The following is a 27,513-nucleotide window of genomic DNA, read 5'->3' as shown; positions in this document are numbered from 1 at the left end:
TGGAAAGAGTGCAGAAGAAAGTTACAAAGATGTTGCCTGGACTCCATGGTTTGAGCTATCGAGAGGTTGGACAAGCTAGGACTTTTTTCTTTTACAGCATAGGAGACTGAAGGGGAATTTTTTTATATAGAAGTGTATAAGATCATTAGGTGTGGATAGGATGAACGCATTCAGTCGTTTTCCTAAGATTAGGGAATCAAGGACTAAAGGGCATCAATTTAAGGTTAGAGGGGAAAAGAATAAATGGGAACCTGAGTGGCAATGTTTTTACACAGAGTGGAAGTGGTTGAGGCAAGTAGATTAACAACATTGAAAAGGCATTTGGACAAATGCATAGATAGAGAAGGATATGGGCCAAGTGTAGGGAAACAGGGTTAGTGTGGACTGACATTTTGGTCAGCATGGATCAATTTTGTCTGAAGGGCCTGTCTGTCTGCTGTAGGACTCCATGACAATCTGACAGAGTCATGATTCCAGACTTAATGGAAATTTAAAATCGTGACTCTGTATTTCAGATATTTTGGGACTGATGCAGATTGTGATAACTTGATTGTTAACATAGGTTGTTCTTGGTGAGTTAGCTGTAGTATTGCCCATGATGGGCACTTGAGTGTTAGAGTAGCTAGTGTGGAAGTAATTGGCACGAGCCCACTCCATTCTGACCCTGAGGTATGCATATTGCCAACTGAACCTTGGCTGATCCCATAGTGAGAATTTGGTGTTCAGTAAAATATGTCATGTGCATATTATTTGAGAATGTTTCCTGTCACCCTGGACCTGCTGCCCTCACCCCACCCCAATCCAGTGAGAGCTCAACAAAAGGAGGTTGGGAAGCTCAAAATTGTGCACGTGTTTCCAAAAGACCTTTATAAGAGTTGCACCACTGCTTAATTCAATAAAATAAAACCTCTGGATCCATTTTTTTAATATAGAAGTTTACAGGACCTCAGCATGTGCCTCTATTCTTTCATGAGGAAGGTACATTTTTAAGTGTAGTCACCGTTGTAATTTAAGTTAAACTGCACACCATCTGGGCAAAGAAATTGCTGAATAATTATTTGGAGAAAGTGTCTTGTAGTTTGTATTATGGTGCTTTATTGGAGTCCTTTACAACTATTTGATTGTATTGTTTATTACAGTTTCTGGTCATTGCATTAAACTTGTCCCACAGTTTCTGTTCTAAGTCTCAACTCTTATTATATTACTTTGCAAAAAGTTTCGAAGATCATACAATCTTGTGATGGCCCCAAAGGTTTTTTTTAAAACGAGCATGTAGGGTTATGTAGAGCTAACAGCAAAAGAAATCTAGAAGTGAATCTGAAATTTTGTTAGTAATACCACCTCCTTACAAAGGAAACTTAAACTTTGTTTCCTTTTGTAGTTAAACGTTTTTTAACATTCTAAGTCTAGACGCAGATCAACTTAGCATTGCTGATTCAGCATGGGGCTGTTGAAAGGGAACTGGACTGGGTGTGGCTATAGTTCCTGAAGGCTCATCTTTCCATGTATTTTCATGCTGCTGTTTCACAGCTTTGCTGAATGCACTAAACTGACCAATGATTTAAAAGAAGGCTTACATTTATATGGCACCTGTCACAACCCCTTTGCTCCCAAAACATTTCACAGCCAATGAAGCACTTTAGAAGTGTCACTGTTGGTGGACTTGGAGGTATATGAGCACAGTTGGCTCATGTTCATGAGCCAATGAAGTGGCCAAATAACCTGTGGCTTTAGTGATAAATGCTGGCCAAAACACCTAGGGATAGCATTTATAGCACCATACAAAATAGAAATGGACCCTTCGGTTCAACTCGTCCATGCTGACCAAGTTTCCCAAATTAATATAGTCCCATTTGTGTGCTTTTGGCCCATTTCACTCTTAAATTTTTCCTGTTCATGTACCGGTCCAAATGTTTTTAAATGTTACTGTATCTGCATTTACCTCTTCCTGTCAGTTAATTCCACACATGAATCACCCTCTGTTTGAAAATGCTGCCTCTCAGTCCTTTTTTAAAATTTCTTTTTCCCAATCTCTTATCTTAAAATTATGCTCTCTAATTTTGAGCTCCCCTACCCTAGGGAAAATAGCTTTTGCTATTCACTTTAAATATGTGCCTCATGATTTTGTAAACCTCTCTAAGTCATCTCTCAACCTCCCAGGGGAAAAGATCCCACAGTCTCCTTATAACTCAAACCCTCCATCCCAGCAACATCCTTGTAAATCCTTTTTGCACCTTTTTCCAATTTAATAATATCCTTCCTATAGCATGGCAACCAAAACTGTACACCATACTCCAGAAATGGCCTCACCAACATCCTGTATGGCCACATGACATCCCAATCCCAATTTCTATGCTCTGTGCAAAGACGGCAAGCATGCTAAACACAGCCTTCACCACCCTGTCTGTGTGACTCAAATTTCTAACAATTGTCTGAGCCCCTGTCTCCTGTTTAGCAACACTATCATTGACTATATAAGTCCTGTTCTTTTCATTTTATCAAAATGCAGTACCTCCCATTTATCCAAATTAAACTTGGCCCAATGGATTAAGATTTTTCAGTTCTTCTTTGAAATAATACCATGGAGTTTCTGTCTGTCTGAGAACAGAAGTGGAATAGAATCTCTGCTTAATTTCTCATTCGAAGAAACAGTGCCTGTACAGAATAGCACTCTTGGTGCTGCAATAGAGTTGAGCTGGATCAGTGTTACCATAGCAGTTACTGAAATCTAGCTTCCTGCTGAGTCAAACCGATTTGGAACTTCCCAACCTGTTCTTAATTTGGCCCAATTATGGTCCTTTTGAGTCAAATCAACATCATTTTGCAGGCTTTAAATGTTGGGAGAGGAACAATGCAAGTAGTTCAGAACAATGATTCAACATGAGTTTTTTTTTTGGGCACGTTTGTGTGAAAAATAAATGTAGTTCAAATTGAATTAATTGCCAAGAAGCTGAACTCTAGTTTCATTCGAGTTCTAGCAGAGATAAATTTGTCCAGAGACTGAATAGGATCAAGCTGGAAATAAATGCAGGAATGGTCGCCAAGTGTTGATGGTTACAGTATGTTATGATTGCAAAACTTGCCAAAAGTATCCAATGAATGTCTCTGAAGTATAGCTGGTGAGGCAATCTGATCACATCCCAAAATTAGGGAAAGCTGAAGTCAAACTGGTGCTTGTATTAATCTGCAACTATACACCAAGTCTACATTTGATGCCAACGTGCACACAAACATCTCACAAAGGATTAGAGCCACTTGTTCTATTCCAACAGACACAGCCCTACACAACACAGACCTATACCAATTGAAAGTTTGGAGACTCAACAAATGCATCTCTTTGAGATTAAGTTATTCTGACAATTGGGACAGAAACTGTATGCCTCCAGTGAACCTTGCTTTATTCCTCGTGTGTTTCAAATTGCTGGCTGTGCCCTATTCTTGGGTTGTGACTATTGGTGGAGATACCAGCTGCTGTCCCTACTGTGGTGCTGTCTGCTGTCAAGATGACTTTATAATGGAAATGAGCCCAAATGCAGTGGGTTACATCTTATGTGATGCTGCTATTGCTGTCTTGTTGTTCAGCAATCTTCTGTAGAGGCACCACTGCTTTTTTCCACAAACAGAAATTACCAGCAAAATTCAGCAGGTCTGTGGGGAGAAAGCAGAGTTAACATTCAGCATCTGGTGACTCTTTAAGAAACTAACTTTCTGCACCTGCAGTTCTTAGTTTTATATTGTTGCTATTTACCATTCTTTTTTTAGTCAAGAAAGGATATTGGAATCCAAATGGTACCAATCTCTAGGTCCTTTTGAGTATTCCAGTCTGTCTTGAAACAAAATATTAGAGACAGCTATTTAGATTAGATTCTCTGTAGTGTGGAAGCAGGCCCTTTTGGCCCTACAAGGCTCCACTGACACTCTGAAGAATAACCCACACCTCTATCCTGACTAATGCACATAACGCTATGGGCAATTTAGCATGGCCAATTCACCTGTCCTGCACATCTTTAGATTGTGGGAGGAAACCAGAGCATCCAGAGGAAACCCATGCAGACACAGGAAGAATTTGCAAACTCCCCACACAGTTGCCTGAGGTGGGAATTGAACCTGGGTCCCTGGCACTGAGGCTGTAGTGCTGACAACTGAGTCACTGTGCCACCCCCACATTTGACTTTTTGTTGTGATTATGTTGGTGTTCTATGTTGTGAAGATGTGGGTGTACTGTATCTTTAAGAGCATTAAAAGGAACAGAACTACCTGACAGAACCAAGTGTTCTGAATGAAAAATAATGTAACATTTGGTGGAACAACTTGATTAGCTGGTTGCCTGGAAACTACAAAACAGATTCTAATTAGGCCAATCAGTTTAAACTATACCCCGGAAAATACCAAACTCCAATCCAGTTTGAATTTAATATATTGACAATCTTAAAAGTCAATGACCCAATCTGATGCTTTGGGGGTATAAGACCAGGGAAAATTGAGAGGAAATTGCCAAGCCATTGCACATCTGCACACTGCCCAGAAAATAGCTCTGTTAAAAAGGTACCTTTTATCCATCAGTAACCTCAGTTAAATTATTTCTTAAATTATAGCAAACAGCCATTTACAAGTCCTTACACTAACCTGTTTGTTACCTTCCCTTCTATAACACTAGTCCAATAAAACACCTGATTTATGATTTACACAACAAAACTTCTCATCTCAAAACTGAGCAGCTTTCATTCTCCTGTTTTTCGGTCTTTTCGTCTTCTTGGGGATGCTGCATCATAGGTTACTAATGCATAAAGGTACCTTTTTTTTTTAAGAGCGTTATTTTCTGGGCAGTGTGCTGATGTCGTTGGCTTGGCAGTTTTCATCTCAACAGTTCGGTTTTTTTTTCCCCTGGATTTATACCCCAAAGCATTGAATTGCGTCATTGGCTTTTGAGATTGTCACTATATTAAATTCAAACTGGATTGGAGTTTGGTATTTCTCTGGGGTATAGTTTAAACTGGCCTAATTCGAATCCGTTTTGTCGTTTCCAGGCAACCAGCTAATCAAGTTGTTCCACCAAATGTTATGTTTTTTCCTTTTTTTCCGAACACTTGGTACTGTCAGGTAGTTCTGTTTCTTTTAACTCTCGTAAAGGTACAGTGCACCCACATCTTCATAAATAGATGTTATGTTGAGTGAGTTTTCAAACCTCACCATGAAAGATTGTGAATTTTAATGTTTTTTTTAAAACCTGATTTTTCATTTCGAAGAGGAATTGCTGCATCAGTAAGACTGTGGTTTTTTAAAAAATTTGATTGCTAATGTCCCTTTTTAAGAAAGGGAGCCTGCAATCCTTGGCCAGCTATGTCTTCAATGCCACAGTGATGCGAGTGTCGCTTAACTGTCTGCTGCCTAGCAAGCCCACAAATATCGAACTGCATGATTTTTGTTTTAGAAACCACTATCCTCATGATGTAGGTGGCAGTAGTTCCAAAAGGTGACCCACCATCACATCCTTGGAGCATCTGATGATGGGCAATAAATACTGACCTCTTGCCAGTGACCCCTACTCCCTGGTAATAATTTTTGTTTTTATTCTGGTGCAGCTTTCCTGGGTGAAAAAGCAGTCACCGATCCTGGCTTGTTACAAAATCTGGCTTGTACCTATTAATCAACAAAGGTCGGATGACATTGTCAGCTCCTCTTTAAGTCCCACGCTTTGAACAGCTCATTCCAATACAGACTTTATGATAATGCACACATTTGCCGCCTTCAGCAGGAAAAAAATTGGACATGTCAGGATGCTTGGCAATCTCTCAAAATCCATTGGTTTTGGAGGACATGCATTAAAGAGGGTTTCATCTCCCTCGAGTATATTTTTTCTATTTATAAAACCAAATCCCTTTCAAACTATGCCTGTATTAAGTGCAGTTTAATTTGCTCATAAAAACTGTTGTAGAACTTGGAGCCAAGAAGGGAACTCAATCCATCTAAGTCAAACCCAGCCATCTTTTTAATAAATTACACAGAGGATGGATGTTGTCAATTTCTGTGTTTTAGTAAGTGTCTTCTGAATGTGGTCAGGACTTTCAAAATCTATTTATATTTATGGTAGTTTTATTTTGAAGACTGGAATCCTATGCTGACTTGTTTCTCACTATGGTACATTTGCTGGTTGTTTTTTTTTTTACTCCACCTTCTCCCACAAATAAGTGCACGACTTGCATTTTTATGCTATCTTTTGTGACCTACAGAGGCAGAATCTAGTCGAGATGGCAGGGGTTTCTGTTCTCTGCTAGAGAGCTGACGAGAATTGAACACCATCCTGTCACTTTTTTTTTCGGGAAGGCCCACCTCATCTTGTACCAACCAGGCACGTAACAGGCTTCACTTGTGATGCCTTGTTATCAGAAACTGCATGATAGCTCAGTTGCACGCAAATGGTGGCCCGGAGGGAGTCAGAGGGGAGACTGGATCAGCAGCCCACTCCCATCCTGAAACTGCATCCCTTGATGGGCCTTTCAACCAGGGTCTTCTGTCTCTGTCTACCCACACATGTGCATACAAACACAATCATGTGCTTGCTCTATTCATCACTTGGCAAGCCCCTGTCTCTCCTGGATTAATTTTGAAGAGTGTTCGGATGAGGCTCTTAAATGGGTATCAGTTGCTTACTTAAGGGGCCTCAATTAGCAGTGAAGTGAGACAATTGTGTGTGGGGTTTCTTGCCACTTGCTTAACAATGGAAACATCGAAGATGGGAGCAGGAGTAGACCATTCAACCCCACGAGCCTGTTCTGCCGTTGAACCTGATCATGGCTGATCAAAGAGCTTAAAACCTTGCCTCTCCACTCCATATCCCTTGATCCTTTGAGCCACCAGAGCTATAATTATCTCCTTGAAAACACTCAATGTTTTGGCTTCAATCTCATTCTGTGGTAGCGAATTCCACAGGCTCCCTACTCTCTGGGTAAAGAAATTTCTTGTCCTCTCAGTCTAAAAAGGTTTACCACATACCCTTTAAAATTATGACCCATGGTTCTGGGACCCCCCCCCCCCCCCCCCCCCCCCCCACCACCATTTGGATACAATGTACAGCCTTCCTGCCATCTAATCTGCTATAGTCCTGTTAGAATTTTATAGGTTGCTGAAATTTCCCTCCCACCATCTCACTCTTCTACACTCAGGCAGGAGAATGGGGACGCCACCAATTTCCTGAGTAAATCCTGTTCCCATACCATCAAACTTTCAATTGCAAACAATTCCACATCAAATATCTTAAGCCTAATTTATGGTCAATAAAGTACATTTTTGTTGAAACGTAAGAAGTGAGACAGCCAACTTTTACGCAAGTCTACAAATAGTAATATGATATCAACCACGTGATCTGATTTATAGCTTCTTGGCTGAGGGTTGACTATTAGCTGGGACACTGGGATATGTCTGTAACAGGAGGAACGTAATGGTAAGCAAACCCATTGCTTTAAATGTGGTAGTGTAATCGTTAAAATGGTCAATCGCTTCCCTTGTTTGCTGCTACTCAGAATAGAATGCACTTTCTCTAAGCCTCTTGAATAAACTCCAAAAGTAACCCATTTATAATTTTAAAAAAATCTTTTTCCTCAAACAAGTGGGGGAGAAAACTGGTTAATAACTATAAGCCATAATCTGGCATTCGAACTATATCCTCCTTTACCCCAGACAAACATATCGTTATTCACTTGTGTCCTATGAATCTCTCCAGAGATGGTATCTTAGAATGAAAACAAAAGTAGAAAACTGTCCAGTGGTCTGTTCAACAAGTATCAAGCTTGATGAGTCTTCCCAAACGCTGAGTCTTGTTGACCAAGCTCACTCACTGACATCCATGGAATGATGAGTTTTTTTTCTTGTCATCTTTTAATTTGGCTGGAAATCCAGTTAGACCTAGGTTTTTTTATTAGCAGTCATAATTAAGTTCTTGAAGGGTTGGCAAAGCTTGTCCTAACATTGAGGGGTGGAACATTTTAAATAAAAATGGGTACCCAAGTTCAGTAAGGAGCGAGACTGAAGGCTGCATCTTTTGTACTTGCTTCCTGATGCTGTACTGTTTTCCAACTGTTCATAATATTGTCACTGTCCAAGTGCCCTTCCCTAGGTTTTGACATGCATTGAGTTCAAGAATACAGCATTATTGATATCCTCCAGTTTTCATTTCCACAAAGTCCACAGATTAGATTCCCAAAAACACAGCTATCTTTGGGATAGTGCCATTGGATCATTTTTGAATTTTGAAAGGGCTTCAGTTTAAGTGCCTCTTTGGAAATGTGGCACGTCTGACAATGTAACATGACCTCTGAGTGCTTTAGGAACATTAATCTAGATTTTTGTACTGGAGTCTCTGAAGGATGCTTGAATTCCTAATCTGATTTAGAGGCAAAAGTAGTATCCACTGAGCTATCTGATGTCACAACAACAGTGTGAACAAATGGTCAAATACGAAGTTATTCAATATCTATCCACTGGCCCTATGCTAACGCCTTATTAGCGATTATGGTGCAGTACAAGTTCATTTTATTCAGCAGCTCATAGGCAGTGAAACTAAAATGAAACCAAAGGCTCCCTTACTTCACAAAATCACAGATTAACTTGAAATCTAAAACATTTCAAATGTGGTTTTGATTGAGATATAACTATGAATTATTCAGTCCATTCATTCTGTGATTTGATAATTTATAACAGTTGAATTAAAGGATATGATCTCATTCTATGTTTTTGGCAAATGCACAATAATGTTAACTCACAGCTGCACTGTACTCTTCCAGATGTTTTAATTTATTGAATAGCATCTAAAATCTAGATAGAAATAAAATTATGGATTTTATTAGAGAAATGAACGTCTTGAATTAATCCACAGTACCTGTGTGCACGTGGTAAGGCATATATAAATTAGGCAGTGGGGTTAGAGTTGGCATCACTTACCTTCATTTCCCCATTTGTTGTCTTCATAGTCTTGATGGGTAGGGTAAATAGGCAAAGTATTTTCCCTGGGGTTAGGGAGTCCAGAACTAGAGGGCATAGGTTTAGGGTAAGAGCGGAAAGATCTACAAGAGACCTAAGGGGCAACTTTTTCACAGAGGGTGGTACGTGTATGGAATGAGCTGCTAGAGGAAGTGGTGGAGGCTGGTACAATTGCAACATTTAAAAGGCATCTGGATGGGTATATGAATAGGAAGGGTTTGGAGGGGTATGGGCCGGGTGCTGGCAGGTGGGACTAGATTGGGTTGGGATATCTGATCAGCATGGATGGGTTGGACCAAAGGGTCTGTTTCCATGCTGGACGTCTCTATAATTCTATAGATTACCAGAACAAACATCAATATTAGTTCACTATATGCTGGCTAATGCCTCTGATATAACAAAGAGGGAACTTTTAGGCACGTTCATTAGATATGAGTGATAATACTCTGGATTGCCATTTCAAGAGTTCATGAGCCTATCTGCTGATAAACTGCTGTGACTACAATATATGAGCATTATCTCCTTCTCATTTGTCAACCTTGATGGATGACAATCCATTAATTAGGAGCTATCTTGTTCTAAATGCTTTGTGGCATTTGCATTGAAATACCTTTAGTACTGGACAGGACACTTCCAACCAGCAGAAAAACTATAATCTCCATTTATGTGAGTTCTTTTTCAATAAAACATCCCAAGATCCTTCATAGGAACATCTATGAAAACAAAATTTGACACCAGGGCATATGGGTCAAATGTCCAAAATCTGTTCAAAAAGGCATGTTTTAACACTACTGTTTAAAGAGGAAAATGACTGTGAGTTGAAGTTAAGGGAGCTTTGAGCTTTTGGAAGCTGAAGGCATAGCCACTATTGGTGGAGTAATTAAAATTGGGGATGCTCAAGAGACCAGAATTAAAGAAGCACAGAAACCTGAAAGGGTGGGGATCTGGATAAGACCACAGTGGTAAGAAGGTACAACACCTTGTAGGAATTTGAAAATGAAGGTGAGCATTCTAAAGCTAAGACATTGTTTGACTGGGAGCTAACTGTAGGTCTGCAAGCACAGAGGTGAAAGGAAAACAGGGTCTGATGTGAGTTAAGACACTGGCAGAAGGGGTTTGGATGATCCTAAGCTTACACAGGGTAGAATGTGTGAGACCAGTTAGGAATAGGTTGAAATAGTCAAGGCTGCAGGTAGCTAAGATATAAATGAGGGTTTCAGCAACTGATGGACTAAGATGAGTGAAATCAGGCAATTGATGCAGAGGTGAAAGTTGACAATCTTACTGATTTTTGCAACTATAAGGTTGGAAGTTCATCATATGACGACAGATTGTTGTCAGGGAGGGAGATGGAGACTGTAGCTAGGAAGCACTTTTGAAGATGGGATGAAAATGACAGCTTTAGACTGGAGGAGATTTTGGTTTTGTAATAGTTCAGAGTGCAACACATTAGATCAAGCTCCGGCTCTGCTTACAAAGGCTTAACATTGAACCCATTTATGTTTTAGAAACCAACTCTGGGCAATTTTTGAAAAAAGGTACTCTGCTTTAAGTTACAGAGGTGAATGTTTCTGTAAATATATAACTTTAAATAATATAATACATCAATCCCATTGATTTATATGGACTTCAGTAAGGCGTTCAACAGTGTACCCCATGGGAGACTGGTTAGCAAGGTTAGATCTCCTGGAATTCAGCAAGCCATTGGATACAGAACTGGCATGAAGGTAGACAGGATGCTGGTGGAGGGATGCTTTTCAGACTGGAGGCCTGTAACCAGTGGAGTGCCACAAGGATCAGTGCTGGGTCTACTACTTCTCATTATTTATACAAAATGATTTGGATGTGAACATTGGAGGTATGGTTAGTGAGTTTACAGGTGACACCAAAATTGGAGGCGTAGTGGACAGCAAAGGAGGTTACCTCAGAGTACAGTAGGATCTTGATCAGATGGGCCAATGGGCTGAGGAGTGGCAGATGGAGTTTAATTTGGATAAATGTAAGGTGTCACATTTTGGGAAAGCAAATCAGCACAGGACTTATACACTTAATGATAAGGTCCTGGGAAGTGATGCTGAAGAAAGAGACTTGAGTGCAGGTTCATAATTCCTTGAAAGTAGAGTCACAGATAGCTAGGATAGTGAAGGAGGCGTTTGGTAAGCTTTCCTTTATTGGTCAGTGCATTGAGTACAGGAGTTGGGAGGTCATGTTGCGGCTGTACAGGACATTGGTTAGGCCACTTTTGGAATGTTGTCGTATTCTGGTCTCCTGCCAATCAGAAGGCTGTTAGAACATAGAACAATACAGCGCAGAACAGGCCCTTCGGCCCTCGATCTTGCACCAACCTGTGAACTATTCTCAGCTCGTTCCCCCTACACTATCCCATCATCCATGTGCTTACCTAAGGATTTTTTAAAATCTCCCTAATGTGGCTGAGTTGACTACATAAGCAGGTAGAGTATTCCATGCCCTTACCACTCTCTACTTAAGGAACCTGCCCCTGATGTCTGTCGTAAATCTATCACTCCTCAATTTGTAGTATTGCCCCCTCATAAAAGCTGATATCATCATCCTCTGAAAAAGATTTTCACTGTCTACCCTATCTAATTCTCTGATCATCTTGTATGTCTCTATCAAATCTCTCTTAGCTGTCGTCTTTCCAATGAGAACAGACCCAAGTGTCTCAGCCTTTCCTCATAAGACCTTCCCTCCAGACCAGGCAACATCCTGGTAAATCTCCTCTGCACCTTTTTTCAATGCTTCCACATCCTTCTCAAAATATGGAGACCAGAACTGCACACAATATTCCAAGTGTAACCACACTGGCATTTTGTATAGTTGCAGCATGATATTGCTGCTCCGGAACGCAATCCCTCTCTGAATGAAACCTAACACACTGGTATGCTTTCTTAACAGCACTATCAACTTTGGCAACTTTCGGGGATCTATATACATGGATTCCAAGATCCCTCTGTACATCCACACTACCAAGAATCTTTCCATTGACCCAGTACTCTGCCTTCCTGTTATTCTTTACAAACTGCATCGCCTCACATTTAGCTGCATTGAACTCCAATGTTGCCAGGGTTTGGAGGGTTTGAGCTATTGGGTGAGGTTGAATAGGCTGGGCCTGTTTCCCCTGCAGCGTCTGAGGCTGAGGGGTGACCTTGAAGAGGTTTATAAAATCATGAGGGGCATGGATAGGATAAATAGACAAGGTCTTTTTCCTGGGTTTGGGGAGTCCAAAACTAGAGGGCATAGGTGAACGGTGAGGGGGAAAGATGTAAAAGAGACCTAAGGGGCAACTTTTTCATGCAGAGGGTTGTGCGTGTATGGAATGAGCTGCCAGAGGAAGTGGAGGCTGGTATAATTACAGCATTTAAAAGGCATCTGGATGGGTATATGAATACCCAACTTCATGGAAACTTTAATTTTGTTAGAGGGATATGGGTCAAGAGCTGGCATATGGAATTAGATTAGGTTTGGATAACTGGTCAGCATGGATAAGTTGGGCCGAAGATTTGTTTCCATGCTGTACATCTCTGACTGTATGACTAAGTGCAGTTGGCATAAAGCTATTTGCTTTAGGACCAGTGTATGGAAGGAAAGTAGGGCTCTTGTGGGGGTCATTGCAGTATCCCTACCTCTGTGCCCGGAGGTCCAAGTTCAGTCCCATCTGTCCATAGGTATCTCTGCATATCAGAGCAGGTTGATTGAAAATGTCTATGGAGAAATATTGTGTGATGAGGATTACGTGCCCATAACTACATCTGCCCTATAGATCTTGTATTCTTACGTATGTTTTGGGATGGTGACTGAGATCATTCACTGGGCAGCAAGCTGTATGACAGACTGAAATAACAACTCAGAGCTGGTACCACTAGTTGGGGAGTTGGCTATTGACAGAGGAGGGAAGATCTCCGATTAAAACGGCAAATACTTATTATTGAACAACTGTTTTGTGAATTGGTCAGGTTGGACTGCTGACTGCTCACCAGTTCATTTCAAATCTTCAGTCCTTTTCCAACTTGCTGCTATCACTCTCCATAATCCATTTTCTCCCTTGCTTATGACATTTAAATACACTCTGTCTCACATAGATAGCCCTGCTTTCCCCACTAAGATGTTAAAATGGGGATTCGGTTATGGTGATGCAATTGAATGTCAACGGGAGATGGTTAGATCCTTTCTATTTGGAGATGATCATTGCCCAGCAACTTGTGTGATGCGAATGTTATTTGTCATTATTGCTCCAAGCCCAAACTGTTTTCTGGGTCTTGTTGCAGATGGACACAGTATCTAAGGCAATACAAATGTGCTGAACGTAGTGCATTCATCCACAAACACCCCACCTCTGACCTCATGATGGAGGGTTGATGCAGTTGAAGCTGGTTAGGATGAGGATTAGAATCTTGATGAAACAGACAGCTCAGTTAACCAACTTATAAATAAATTAACCATTTGATTTTAGCTTAAAACTAAGGCTTGACTCGTTAGTTATTAAATTGCAACATTCAACGTAAAATGGGCGAGGGTTAAATGAGTTATTAAATCTGCAGTTCACATACTATGCTGTTGGCAAGCCATGCGTATTTGTGATAGAAGATGGACACCTATTCAGTCAAACTGCAAAAACGGGTTTGAACTTCTGTACATGTTGGACCAGCACAATATTTAAAGATATCTTTGTTGTCACACTGATAGTCTTCTGATACCTGTTGGAATATTTCAAAGAATAGCATCTTAGCACAAAGCGTGATGGAAATATTGACACCTCTTTATTTAAAAAGCTGTTCAAGTCAATTGACCTCCTTTTTCAGAACTGACATTGGATTAAAGAATAAGAATCGAAGGTGGGTAAATGGAGTTTGGGTCAGCTATTATCTAATTTAAAAGCAGAATAAGCCTGAGCTGAGTAGCTTCTTGTCACTATGCTCCTAAATTCTTAAGCTATTACTTGAGAATATGCTTCTTAAATCCCAGTGTCACATGGAAATGGAGGGCATATTGATTTGGAAGAAAAGACTAAGTATAATAGTATATTGTGGTTCTCACTAATAAATTAGTGGCAACTTCATGGTACCTTTAATCTATTTTTCAGATCGTGACTGGGCGTCTTATACTCTTGGAATTTTTATCTGTTTAAATTGCTCAGGAATTCATCGAAACATCCCTCAAGTTAGCAAAGTGAAATCTGTTCGGTTAGATGCCTGGGAGGATGATGAAGTTAAGGTAGGTGTTTGTGAGTTGAAATGTTTGCACAGATTTTGTCTGACAGATTTGGAATTCAGCTTCTTGAAATAAACATATCCAGCTTTGAGCACAACATTTGTTACAACTTATCAACGTCACATGAATTGTGATCTGAATTCTAGTTTGAGTGAGCAAATGATGCAAACAAATTTTACCTATCCATGTATGACCCATATTTGTCCCATACTATTTTAAGGCTGCCTGTGGCAGCAGAGTAATGGTTTAGGAATAAATCAGCTATGTTTCTAACAGTTCAGCCTGCAGAAAGTGCACAAAATATAAGTGTGAAATTAAGTGTGAATGTTGATCAAATGTGGTTGCTCAATTCTTGAGCAAATTCAAGACCAAGGGCTCGATAGAGTTTTGAGTACTAAATTTATTAAGGGATATAGGGACAGCGCAGGAAGGTGAATTTAAATAAGATCAACCATGATCTTACTGAATGGCAGAACAAGGTCAAAAGATCGAATGGCCTCCCCCATTCCTATTTATAATGTATTTATTTTCAAAGACCTTCTATTCATTCTGGCTTTATGTAAACAATAAGGATTGAATGTATGGATTTCAAACCAGGGTTGATCACGTGTGTTGATCTGGATGTCACACCCTCAATAGAGAGCCTGACATCTCTCCAGATCAAGAGTTGGCAACCCTTCAGGATTTCCAGGGAATGTACAGCAATTAAAGACCAATCACCCAGATGCAAGCAAACTAGGGGAAACCTCATTGAGGCAACCAAGTATTTTTTTAAAAACCTGAATGGGGTGGCCAGTGGCTCAGTGGTTAGCACTGCTGCCTTACAATGCCAGGGGCATAGGTTTGATTCCGCCCTCAGACGACTGTGTGTGGAGTTTGCACATTCTCTCCGTGTCTGCATAGGTTTCCTCTGGGTGCTCCAATTTCTTCCTGCAGTCCAAAGGTGTGCAGGTTAGGTGGATTGGCCATGCTAAATTGTCTAGAGTCCAGGGAAATGCAAAGTTATGGGGATGGGTTTGGGTGGGATATTCTTTGGAGGGTCAGTGTGGATTTGATGAGCCATATGCCCTGCTTCCACACTAGTGATTCTATGTTGGCTCTTGTTCATATGATGAAAGTTTTATGATTTATATATGTTTTTAAAATCATTTGTGTTAAGTTTGGATCTTTGGATTTTGAAATAGTAACATGTTCTTTTCTATGTCTGAACAAATTAATAATTAACTTGAGTGTTTCTATAGCCATGCTGATTTAAAAAAAATATAGTTTGAGAGCTAGTTTTTATCAATAATAGGTTTTCTCTTACCTCAGGAAAGTTTGACCGAGCAAGATAAATAATTGTACCTCGAGATTTCTGTCAGAAATTTCTCAAGTTTCTTGTTTTTAAGCTATTTGTGCTCACCCAAGCTTAGAACTCTGATTTTCAGTTTTGGACAATTCTGTAGAACCTTTAATGTATAAGGTTGCCTCTGAGAAAGGGAGAAGCAAGTTGGATTTGTTAACACTAGACCTTGCAGTAACTTAGAGTTAACCTTGGAGTAAGGTGTTGGTGACAGTGCCGATTGGAAGTGTTTGTTAAAACCCTAAAGTGATTATTTAAAGCTTGGAACATCTATGCTTCATATGGAGTAATCAGATTTTCCAGATGGGGAGGTGAAGTCCAATTCAACCCATTTGAGGTGTGAGGGAAAGCGATTTTCTAATTCGTGTGCCACACAAGAGAGTCATTGGGTGCTGTGCAGGGGAGTTTTAGGATCTGTAAAGGAGTTTTGGGGATTATTAGGATTATATTTCACTGTGTTTCAAAACATTTTAAGTTTGTCTTATGAGTAATTAGTCTGGTTTATCGATTTCATTTTTATGCCTTTTACTAAATAAATTTCGATTGTTAAAATTAAATCTAAAACTTTGCTCATGTTTCAATGAGATACCACCTCATTAAAATCAAGCCACAACAAAATGTGGTCTTATCAAGCCAGATTTCATTCTGGGATCTGACTTGTTTGGTAAAAACATCCACTGCGATCGCAACATTTAATTATGACAAATGATTGAAGAAAAGGCTTTTTGCTAACTGTGAGGAATGGACCCGTTGGGTCACGAAGCAGCAGTTCACTTTCTAATTGGTCATGTGAATGCAGCGCACTGGAAGGATGGACATGATGATGACTTTATTCCTGATGAAGGGCTTTTGCCCAAAACGTCGATTTCAAAACTACTTGGATACTGCCTGAACTGCTGTGCTTTTCCAGCACCACTAATCCAGAATCTGATTTCCAGCATCTGCAGTCATTGTTTTTACCACCATGATGATGACTAATGGCAGGAGTGTGGGATTTGGGTGTTTTGGAGGCCAGAAGTCACATGACAGCACCTCTGGGAATACACCCATCCAGAATTGACAACCTTAATACCACTAGATCATCACCTTCCCTTCAGCTTATCGCTAGACTATTAATCTAGAGACCCATGTAAAGTTCTGAGGACCCAGGTTCAAATCTTGTCATGGCAGATAGTGGAATTTGAATTTAATGGGAGTATGGGATAAAGTGTCTAATCAAGATCTTATAACTCCAGTTGATGGCCAAAAAAGATCCATCTGGTTTACTAATGCCCTATTAAGGAAGGAAACTGATGTTCCTATCTGGTCAGGCCAACATATGACTCCAGATCCACAGCAATGTGGTTGACTCATGATTGGTAGGCAATAAAAATGCTGGCCTGGCCTGGTCAGTGATGCCCACATCCTGTGAATGAATGCAAAGAAAATGTATTTCTCTTATTGACCTGGTCAAAGAGCATTTTTCCATAGCTGGGCATGGCGAATACAATGGTTTCTTACAGCACCAGTAATTCAGGGGCATGACCAAATCCCACTAAATTGGCTTGGTAATTTTAATTCAATTAATTAAATCGGAAATAAAAAGCTAGAAAACTATCATAAAGCTCCTGAAATTATCATCATAACTGGTTCACTGTAGTCCCTTTTTAGAAATGAAAATTTATTGTCTTTAACTGTGTATGTGACTCCAGGTCCACGATAATGTGATTTGGGTTTTAATTGTCCTCTGATCTAGGTCAGTTATGTTCAAGAAGGCAGTTCACCACAAACATCCCAAGAAATTAGGAACAGGGCAATAAATTACTATCCCATGAATGAATAAAAAGTATAGTTTGCTCATCTGTTTTCCTGGCTGCATGATATTTAATTGTAACATGGGCAAATGGGGGAGGGTGGGTGTGGAATCAATAAGTCATTAGACTTTCAGAACCCAAATGAAAATCAATTGATTCAAAACTGTCTGTTTTCTCTTTTTTTGTAGTTTATGGCCTCTAATGGGAACACTGCAACCAAAGCAAAATATGAGTCGAAGTTGCCAGCATTTTATTATAGACCAACGTTTACAGATTGTCAGTAAGTAATGCAGTCAATAAGTAAAGTGTATCTCTTGACTGTTCAGGTTGCATAGTATCAGCAAAAGGCAGCATTTCATCCATGATTTGTTATGTCTTTTGGATAATGCCCTATCTGCCTCATCAGTTGGACTGAAAAGATCCCATGGACATGGTAGAACTCCCCTGCTCTTTTGAAACAAGTGTCCTGTACAAAACTTATCTCTTCATCATCAGGAAAAACAGATTACTTGTTGATTCTATCCTACTGTTTCTGGGACCTTGTGTATAAACTGGCATACTTTTCCATTAGAGTTAAAAAAATTACACAACGCCAGGTTATAGTCCAACAAGTTTAATTGGAAGCACTAGCTTTTGGAGCGCCGCTCCTTCTTCAGGTGGTTGTGGAGTGCATAATTGTAAGACATGGAATACATTCCAGGAGTGACTGGACATGATGTTTCTTGATTTGGCTTTAAAGCACTTGAGAATGTCTTACAGTCATGAAAGGCACCATATCAATATAAGCACTTTCTTTGTAAATTCCCCAAAGTATCAAGAGTGAATTGATAAAGAGCATGTTCAGCTTATCAAGATCTCTTGGTAAAGTAAAGATCTCTTACATTAAAGAGCTGTCTATTGATTGTTGGATGTGTAACATTGCTTTGCTACAAACACAAAGACTTAGTAGATTGAGTTGTCATCAGACTTGCAACATTCCTTTACCCTCTGGCTTTCAAAAGTATGTTCCCAACCTTATTTTTACTCAGAAAATCATCTTAATTAAAGTGTAATGCTGTGCAAGGATTGCTTCAAAAGGTTATCAGTTAAATTTTTCATTTACACAGCTCCCTGCCTCACCAATTAAAGGTACTGACTAGTCTGGAACTGTACAGAACAGAAAGTTGCCAAACTCTGTCCCTGGACTGTGATGTGCCAGCTGATCACAACAGTGGTGAATAGGATGCTTGTGTTCCCAATCACTGAAACTACATGGTGGGGAAATTGTGGAAGAATCTGTTTTTCTCGCCATTATGGGCATTGGGGTCATGTTTTTCACTAAGAGGGTGTGTACTCATCTAAAACTCTGCACAATCCTAACTCCCACTGAGCCCCATTCACCCAGCTTCCTTGTACTCACTCCTCTACACTAATAACATCTTGATTTTTAACACATGCATCCTTATTTTGAAATCTCTTGCCTTTTTCTATCTCTGTCATCTCCTTCATCCTCTCAAGGTTTACCTAATTCCGGGCTCTGGAACATCTCTAGTTTTAGTTGCTTCATTAGTAGTGACTGTACCATCAGCTAGGAGAAAGTGAGGATTGCAGATGCTGGAGACCAGAGTTTCCAGCACCACATTTTTTCAACTCTGTACCATCAGCTGCCTGGGCCCATAGCTCTGGAATTTCCTCTCCAACCCTCTCTGCCTCCCTGTTCTTTTCAAAGACGCTCCTGAAGTCCGATGTCTTTAACCAAACCTTTTTGGTCTTGTGTTCTAACATCTCCTTGTGTGGCTTGGTGTCAATATTTGCTTGATAATGCCCCTTTGAAATGTCTTGTGACATTTTCCTAGACTAAATTGCGATTTAAATACAAACTGTTGTTAAAACAGATTTACTATATTTGTGTGTTTCTTGGCCTGAACTTTGGGTGTGTTCACAATATTCATTTTAGAGTTGTACCTACTTCTTTCATTCATACAGGTGCTATTCTCTCTAGTCCAGGCTGTTGGTCTGTAAGAACACGTGACTTGCTACATTGGTGAAATCGCTGTTTTTATTTCAAATTCTAGACAGAAGAATACAAAAGGAGTCTCTTCAATTTAATTATTCCAGTGTGCGCACACTTTCACTGAGAGAATCTCTAGATTTCAGTTAACAGTATGAAAATATAATACCCCTTTTTTTATAATGTCCCCCTTGTCCCTGAAAGTTGACAGCATCTGTCTCTAGAGTCACCTGGATTATTCAGTTTAAAAACCGAGACATCAGTGAAACAAGTTCAGCAACTCTTATATAAGATGAATAAACCATGGCAATTATAGCTACTGACAAGTTCAAGTGATATGCAACAAAAAGAAAATTTTGCTGGAGAAACACAGCAGGTCTGACTGCGTTTGTGGAGTGAAAGAAAGGTTAATATTTTTGGTCTGGTAACCCTTCTTCAGAACTGATTATAGCTATGAAAATGTTGGTATATGTGTTGAAGAGGGGAGGAATAAACGATAGATGAAGTCCAGAGAAAGGGAACAGCAAGGGAGACAAAGGAATGGGTAATAGTCCACCTGAGAGAATCAATAGCTGCTAATGGGAACAATCAACTGTTGACTACTAATGGTCTGTTTTTGTCAGTTATCCTAATAACTTGGCCCAGTGCCTGTCAAACCTTCTCAAAGTTCCTTGTAAAGGCGAGGTGTTACTGTGTTAACTTTGCTGCTTTATGGCATTGTGATTGACAATGATAAAATGCCCATATGATTCAACAGTTTCAGGAGAAGGAGAAGCTGGTTGAGGATAGATATACTAGGGGCAGATGGACCTTTTCAAGTCAGATGAGTAAATCTTGATAACATTTCAACAAAACAACATTCCTTGTCACCTTCTCACGCTTTCTCTGTGATCTGCAGCCTGGACGATCTCACTACATGACTTCATATCTGATGGGGCACATTCATTTATGTATAAAATTTCCATCAGGGTCCAGGTAGCTGAAGGCGTGGCTACCAATAGTGAAGTGTTGAAAACTGAGAAATCCAGAATTTGATGCTGTAGGTGCTGCACTGAGATCCTGCCCTTTGGATTATTAAGACTGAATGCCCTGATAGCCAGGTGCAAAAGATTCCATGGTATTTGGAGGAAGTACAAGGGAGTTTTCCATGGGGTACAAATCAGCATTGACATTATTAACATTACAGATTATCACGTCATTTATCTGATTTCCATTTGTGGAAGAATGCTCTATAGATATTGACTGCCACAATTCTGACAATGATTCTTTCCTTCAAAAGTGACTAGAAAGCACTTTAGGGCATCCTGAAATTATGAAAAGCACAATATAATTTAAGTTTTTGTTTTGATGGTTGTTCTTTCTCCTGCATGTTCCTCACCGAGGGGGCGGCACGGTGGCACAGTGGTTAGCACTGCTGCCTCACAGCACTGGAGACCCGGGTTCAATTCCTGTCTCAGGCGACTGACTGTGTGGAGTTTGCACGTTCTCCCTGTGTCTGCATGGGTTTCCTCCGGGTGTTTCGGTTTCCTCCCACAGTCCAAAGACCTGCAGGTCAGGTGAATTGGCCATGTTAAATTGCCCGTAGTGTTAGGTAAGGGGTAAATGTAGGGGTATGGGTGGGTTGCGCTTCGGCGGGTCGGTGTGGACTTGTTGGGCCGAAGGGCCTGTTTCCACAATGTAATCTAATCTAGTCTTCACCCTTGATAGCTTAGCTTATCCTTTCAGTCCTCCCATTTCCTCCAAATGTAGGGAATGGCTGTGGTTACTCGGATGGGCCCCAGCTACACACTTCCTCTTCAGCCCCTACACAGGCACTGTGCCCCAACTCTTCTGCAGTTACATCGATGACTGCATTGGTGCAGCGTCCTGCACCCAGGCTGAACTGGAGTAGTTCATCGACTTCACCCGCCACTTCCATCCCACCCTCAAATTCACTTGGTCCATCTTGGATACCTCCCTCCCCTTGCTGGACCTCACCATCTCCATCTCAGGTGACAGTCTTCAGATGGATGTTTACTATAAACGCACAGACTCTCTTAACTACATCTCCACCCACACAGCATCCTGCAAGAACTCCATCCCGTTCTTGCAATCCCTCCACCTCTACCACATCTGCTTGGATGAGGAGACATTCCACTCCCAGGCATCCCAGATATCCACCTATTTTGAACAACATGCTTCTCCCCACTCTGCTATCCAGACAGCCCTACACTGCACTGCCTTCCTTCCCTCTTTCACTTTGCTCCCACCTCTCTAAATGCAATAAAGACAGGGTGTCTGTTGTCCTCACCTGCCACCCAATAGTGTGAACATCAATACATTTATCCTTTAAATATTTCTGCCAACTCCAACTTAGACCCCACCATCAAGAACCTCTTTCCCTCCCCACTCCTCTCTGTCATCCGTGGGGATCATTCCCTTCACCGGTCTGTGGTTTTTCTCTCTCTCTCTCTCTCTCTCTCTCTTTTTCTCTCTCACACGCACACACCTCCCCTCACTCCCATCCAGGGCCTCCAATGGAGGTTCACCTGCCTCTCCTCCAACCTAATCTACTGCATCAGGTGCTTCTGATATGACCTTCTCTATATCACGGGGAGATGAAACTTGGACTAAAGGAATGTTTCATCAAGCATCTCAGCCGTGTCACCACCCATTTTAATGCCCCTTCCCAGTCCCTTTCCAACATGACAATCCTTGGCTTCCTCCATTGCCACAGCGAATCAGATCACAAATTGGAGGAACACCACCTCATCTTCCGCTTGGGCAGCCTGGAGTATTCAACATTTGAGTTCTCCAATCTCAAATAACCTCCCTTCCCAGCCCCTACCCCTCCCTTCCACTCCTCTGATCGACCCTTCCTTCCAAACAGATTCATTCCTCCCATTAACCAATCAGGTCGTACCCTCTACTGTCTTCCTCTATCCTGACCTTACCACGATCCTGTCTTCCTTTTCCCCCCACCCCCTTTATCTGCAGCTCCTTTTACACACACCCCCAGTCCTGAAGAAGGGTTACACTCGAATCATTGACTTCTCCACCTCCTGATGCTGCCTGGCTTGCTGTGTTCTTCCAGCCTCCTGCTTGTCTACCTTGGATTCCAGCATCTGCAGTTTTTTTGTCTCTGATAGCATCATCTTGGCAATGACACACGTCCAAACCTGGGAATTGGCTGAAATGTATTTCAGTTATTTCATTTTTATTCGATTCATGCGGAGACTCCCATGTTCAAAGTAAATGTTTTATCCCATATTAATTCATTTTCTGATGAGAATTGTTCTGGGTGATGGCTGGTAAGTTGCACGAGGCCTAATGTGAGTGCTTTGCACCAACAGCATCTGCATCTGATTAGCATTGTGCTGGCTTTCAGTATGGAATGAAATACTGCCATGAGACTCTGTTTATGTGACATGGGTGTTGAAAGAGGAAGTGGTAGAGAATTGTTTATTATGCATTGTTCTGCCTGAGGAAACAGTCACAGTTTCATTATTATTGATGTGAAGCCAAGTAATGCTCCAGACGTATTGTACGAGATGCTGTTCCAGGTTCAGCATAGCCAAGCTTGTCAATTTTAACTACATTCTCCAGTGCTCATTGGAAAGGAGAACACAACCTGGGTGGCAAGATAATGCACAGAATGCTGCTTTTGTTTTCTCTGGTCAGAGATTTTATCCTTTGATAATTTCCGTGTGGTTAAGTGACATAGTCTAACTCTCATTACCTGGACCTTTTGGCATTTAGCTGACACCAGACCATTTCCTACACCAGCTTTTTAAAAAAATAATAGCCTGGCTGTATCAGGTCAATAAAAGTTTTGAAGCATTTGTAAGAAAAAGACGAGTTTAACTGAACCTCCATGCTTTTCAACGTTTCCTTTTGCAAAGCTGTTGTGAGATATTGAATAGTGTGCTTTTGAGTGTGCAAGAAAACTTTCACAGGGGCTTGTGATGTGAAGAGGCTTTCCACTGGACAGAATCTCGCTGGATAGAGAACTTAGTTTGCTGTGCAGTTTACAAAAATGTTGATTTATATGGATTTGCTTTTGGGATGCAGTCAAACCGTGTGAAATTAAAATGTGTGGCACAGAAGGTGATCAAGGTTATACAAAATCGATAGCAACTTTTCACTATAATAAAAAGGTTCAAAGATGCTTCATGAGTGCATTGTAAACTAAATTTATGGTACTGTCATGTAAGGGTGGCATGGTGGCTCAATGGTTAGCACTGTTGCCTCACAGCACCAGGGACCTGGGTTCAATTCCTGCCTCTGGTGAATGTCTGTCTGTGTGGAAGCTGCATATTTTCCCTGTTTCTGCGTGGGTTTCCTCCGGGTGCTCCGGTTTCCTCCCTCAATCCAAAGATGTGCGGGTTAGATGAATTGGTTATGCCAAACTGCCCATATAGTGTTAGGTGTATTAGTCAGGGGTAAATATAGGGGAATGGGTCTGGGTGGGCTACTCTTTTTAGAGGGTCAGTGTGGACTTGGGCCGAAGAGCCTGTTTCCACACTGTAGGGAATCTAATCTCATCATATTAAGCCAAATGACTAGCAACTTAATCAAAGCAATAGACTTGAAACGTTTTAGTGGAGGAGTGGGAGTCCTGTAGATGTTGATTTCCCTTGACAGGACATTCCTCACTCTCACTCCTTTATGCCAAAACTAATTGAAGAATAGTTTCAGTCAGTGACAATATTCATAGTTTAATTTAATGACTTGCAGAAATTTCTACAAATTTAAGAATGTGATCTTAGAAGAAGAATGTGGTTGTTTTCTATAAAATTACTTTCAAATTACCTAACCGTTTTAAACAAATGACAGCGAAGGGAAAAAACTTCAAATGAACCTGAGTTAGTAAATTTGAGGTGGTAAGTGAATTCTAAGACACCAAACGAGGAGCACAAACATATCAACTCCTGCACTCTGTTGAAATTGCTCATTACAGCCTCGCTGAAAGGAAATTTGGACCCAAAGCTCAATTTTTCAAATAAAAACATCCGCTGAGGAATTGGAAACATTCATGGGTCAGACAGTACCAATGTCATTTCTAATTATAATTTCCTGTCAGCATCATTAATACCGTGCAGCTAACTTTTTTTTGTTCAGCTTTTTTTGTCAGCCTAACCCTATTGTTTAGTTCACTACCAACCCAAGTTGATCTACTGCAGACAAGTTTCTCTTTGACTGTTTAACACATGCACTTTTCATTGCGACTATTTGCCAATATCTGAAAAAATTGGAGATATAAATTTCTGGCATGTGATATCTGAGCTGGTGTTAAATGTACTCTCATTTAATAAAGGTTTTAATGATTTGTTTCCAATTCCACTTCCCTTCCAACCTGAGCTGCCAAAGTGTTCTGTTGGTGTAATATTACAGAATCCCTGAGATTTTAACAATCATCACATAATATGTGGGTGGAAACACTCCTGTTGTTATGGATTCGATGTAAGGGCTCTGTTAAGTGCCTCCCTTGCTATAGCTTTAGGTGAGTGACACTTTTTCAATTCATGCAGAGGTTTAAATAACAATCCCCCTCCCACACCCACCTTGAATCCGGAGTTCCTTTACCATTTTGAAAGACTGGAAAGTTCAGGTTGAGTGAATGGCAGGGCATAATTAAACTGGACAAGCCGTTGGCTGCAAGAGCAGGTCAAAGGTGGGTATTCCACTGTGAATAACTCGTCTCCTGTCTCCACGCAATGTGTCCACCATCTAACAGGCGCAAGTCTGAAATGTAATAGAGTACTCCCCACTTACTTGGATGAGTGTAGCCTGGGACAAAGCAGGCCACTTGATTAGCATCCCATCCACCAAATTCAACATTCATTCTCTCCAGTGCCAATGCACAGTGGTAACACTGTGCAACATGCAGTGTGGTAGCTCACCAGGGGTCTGTCAGCATCTTGCAAATCTGTTACCTCCATCACTTAGAAGGGCAAGGGCAGGAGATGCATGGGAACACCCATCACCTGCAAATTCCTTTGCAAACCACAGGCTATCCTGGTTTGGAACTATATAATTATTACTTCTCATTTACTGGGTTCAAATCTTGGAATTCCCTTCCTCACAGCTCTGTGGGTGTCCCTGTGCCCCAAGGGCTGCAGCTTCCCAAAGGCAAAGGCAATCTGGATGAGTAATAAATGCAGGCCATCCAGCTAGACTCACAACTCATTAACAAATTTTTAAAAAATACATTAAAGCAAATCTTGACAGTCAAAAGTTGGACAGAAATGCACACAGATTAGAAAGAGAGATGCTTACAAATCGTGCAAACAACCTGCTGCAAGTAGAAACGCAATATGTTGGTGCAATTATCTTATTTACCAATTATACTGAACAATGAAACCCTCAGCAAGCTCCTTTATCACTTATCAGACACCTGGTTCCTTGCTTTTCAGAGTACTTCGGGAACAGTGGATCCGTGCCAAGTATGAACGAAAGGAATTTATCTGCATCGAAAAACAGGAGCCTTACTCTGCAGGTAGGAAAGTCCTTTTATCTCTCAAAGCAATAGGATACATTAAACACCAAAGTTAATTCTGCTGCTTTTGAATGGGTATTGGGTCTATGGGTATTTCACCTTCTAGAGAATGCACACAGTTCCTGATGTGTCAGGGTACAGACAGTCCCTCTGCAAACCCATCTCTAGCTTTATGTATAAATACTTCTGAAAATTCTGACATGGGTGTGTCATTCCAGCATCTATTCAGAAAATGGTCTTCACCTACAAGAGTGTAAAAGAGTCAAGTATGATATTTAATAAATTCCAATGAATTATTAGTTCATAAGAATTAGGCCATTTGGCCCATCAAGTCTGCTCTGCTATTCGATCATGACAGATATGCTCCTCACTCCCATTTTTCTGCCTTCTCCCCTAACCCTTCAACCCATTACCAATTAAAAATCTGTCCAACTTCTCCTTAAATTTACACACTGTCCCAGCATCCACCGCACTTTGGAGTAGCAAATTCCAAGATTCACAACCCTTTGGGAGGAATCGTTTCTCCTCCGTTCTGTACTAAGATTATGATCTGTCACCCTAGAATACCCCATAAGAGGAAGTATCTGCTCCACATCTACAATATCCATACCTTTTATCATCTTAAATATCCCAATTTTATCTCCCCTCATTCTTCTGATTCCATTAACTTGTAACTTGCATTTTTTTAAAAAATATGAATATGTTGGGGAAATAATTACATGGAATTATGTAATCTTTGAGCTCACTGGGAGGCCATTCAACTTTTCATTTCTGTGCCAGCTCTTTGATTCAAATTTTATTGCTCTTTCAGTCTCCTGCTCTTTTCCCATGACCATTCAAATCTTTTTTTTTCTTTTAAATGTATACCCAGTTGTTGTTTGAGGGATACTGTTGAATCATTTTCTGAATCTCGTTGCTAAGTTCAGAGAGGCACTGATGGAGGCCAGGAGCTAAGTTAACCTGCTCTCCTCTAAACCATTTGATAAAAGCAATGTTGAGCAACTACCAAACCAAATTGTAAGGTGAATTGTAACATGGCTGTATTGATATTACCAGACAAAAGCACAACTAATCGCCACAATCATTTAGGGAAATCATTGTAATCCCTCCATTGACATGTTGTTAGAATACCAGAACCCTTTCAAGGTGTCAAGCCAGGTCCACTTCAGTCCAATATATATATTTGAGGATAAATTTGGGAAAATTATTTAATTCAATGGTCCTCGTTTTGGGCTGGCCCCCATCCTTAAAAAATAAAGGTATCTATCTTTCTCACTCCCACTTTTCAGAAATTCTCTCATTTGCTTTTTCTGCTAGTGTTCAGCCCAGTCTCCAGCTTTGTTCTGTACTGTCCACCTTCCCTTTTCTCTCATTCTTCTGACATTTCTTCACCCTCACTTGTTTTTCCTTTTGTTTTTGTCCTTCACTTTCTTCATCTTTGTTCTCTTTGACCCATGAATGTTCTCTTCCTCTCTCTCTTCTCTCTTCCCACCCCACCACCGCCTCTTTATTTCCTTCTGGTGCTTGTCTTCTTGTTTTCTTCCTCTCTGCATCTACTTCGTTTTTTTTTAAAACATCTCAACAGCTCTAAGACCAAGACGTAGGAGCAGAGGTAGGACATTCAGCCCGTGGAGCCTGCTCTGCCATTCAATGTGATCATGCCTGACTGGATAATCCTCAACTCTACTTTTATGCCTTTTCCCCA

General features: G+C 40.7%; 1 protein-coding gene across 1 annotated transcript in view; it reads left to right on the top strand.

The window, feature by feature from the left end:
- Nucleotides 1-27,513, top strand: part of LOC140464588 (arf-GAP with dual PH domain-containing protein 1-like) — a 127,562-nt gene that overhangs the window by 27,724 nt on the left and 72,325 nt on the right. The window contains exons 2-4 of the mRNA XM_072559841.1: nucleotides 14,078-14,208; nucleotides 17,529-17,620; nucleotides 25,726-25,808. Coding sequence (XP_072415942.1) covers nucleotides 14,078-14,208; nucleotides 17,529-17,620; nucleotides 25,726-25,808 — 306 coding nt within the window. The remainder of the gene's footprint in view (nucleotides 1-14,077; nucleotides 14,209-17,528; nucleotides 17,621-25,725; nucleotides 25,809-27,513) is intronic.

This window comes from Chiloscyllium punctatum, chromosome 40 (genome assembly GCF_047496795.1).
Source record: "Chiloscyllium punctatum isolate Juve2018m chromosome 40, sChiPun1.3, whole genome shotgun sequence".
Classification (NCBI taxonomy): Eukaryota; Metazoa; Chordata; class Chondrichthyes; order Orectolobiformes; family Hemiscylliidae; genus Chiloscyllium; species Chiloscyllium punctatum.
The sequence above is the reverse complement of the archived record's forward strand: the minus strand, read 5'-3'. Positions and strand labels throughout refer to the sequence as shown.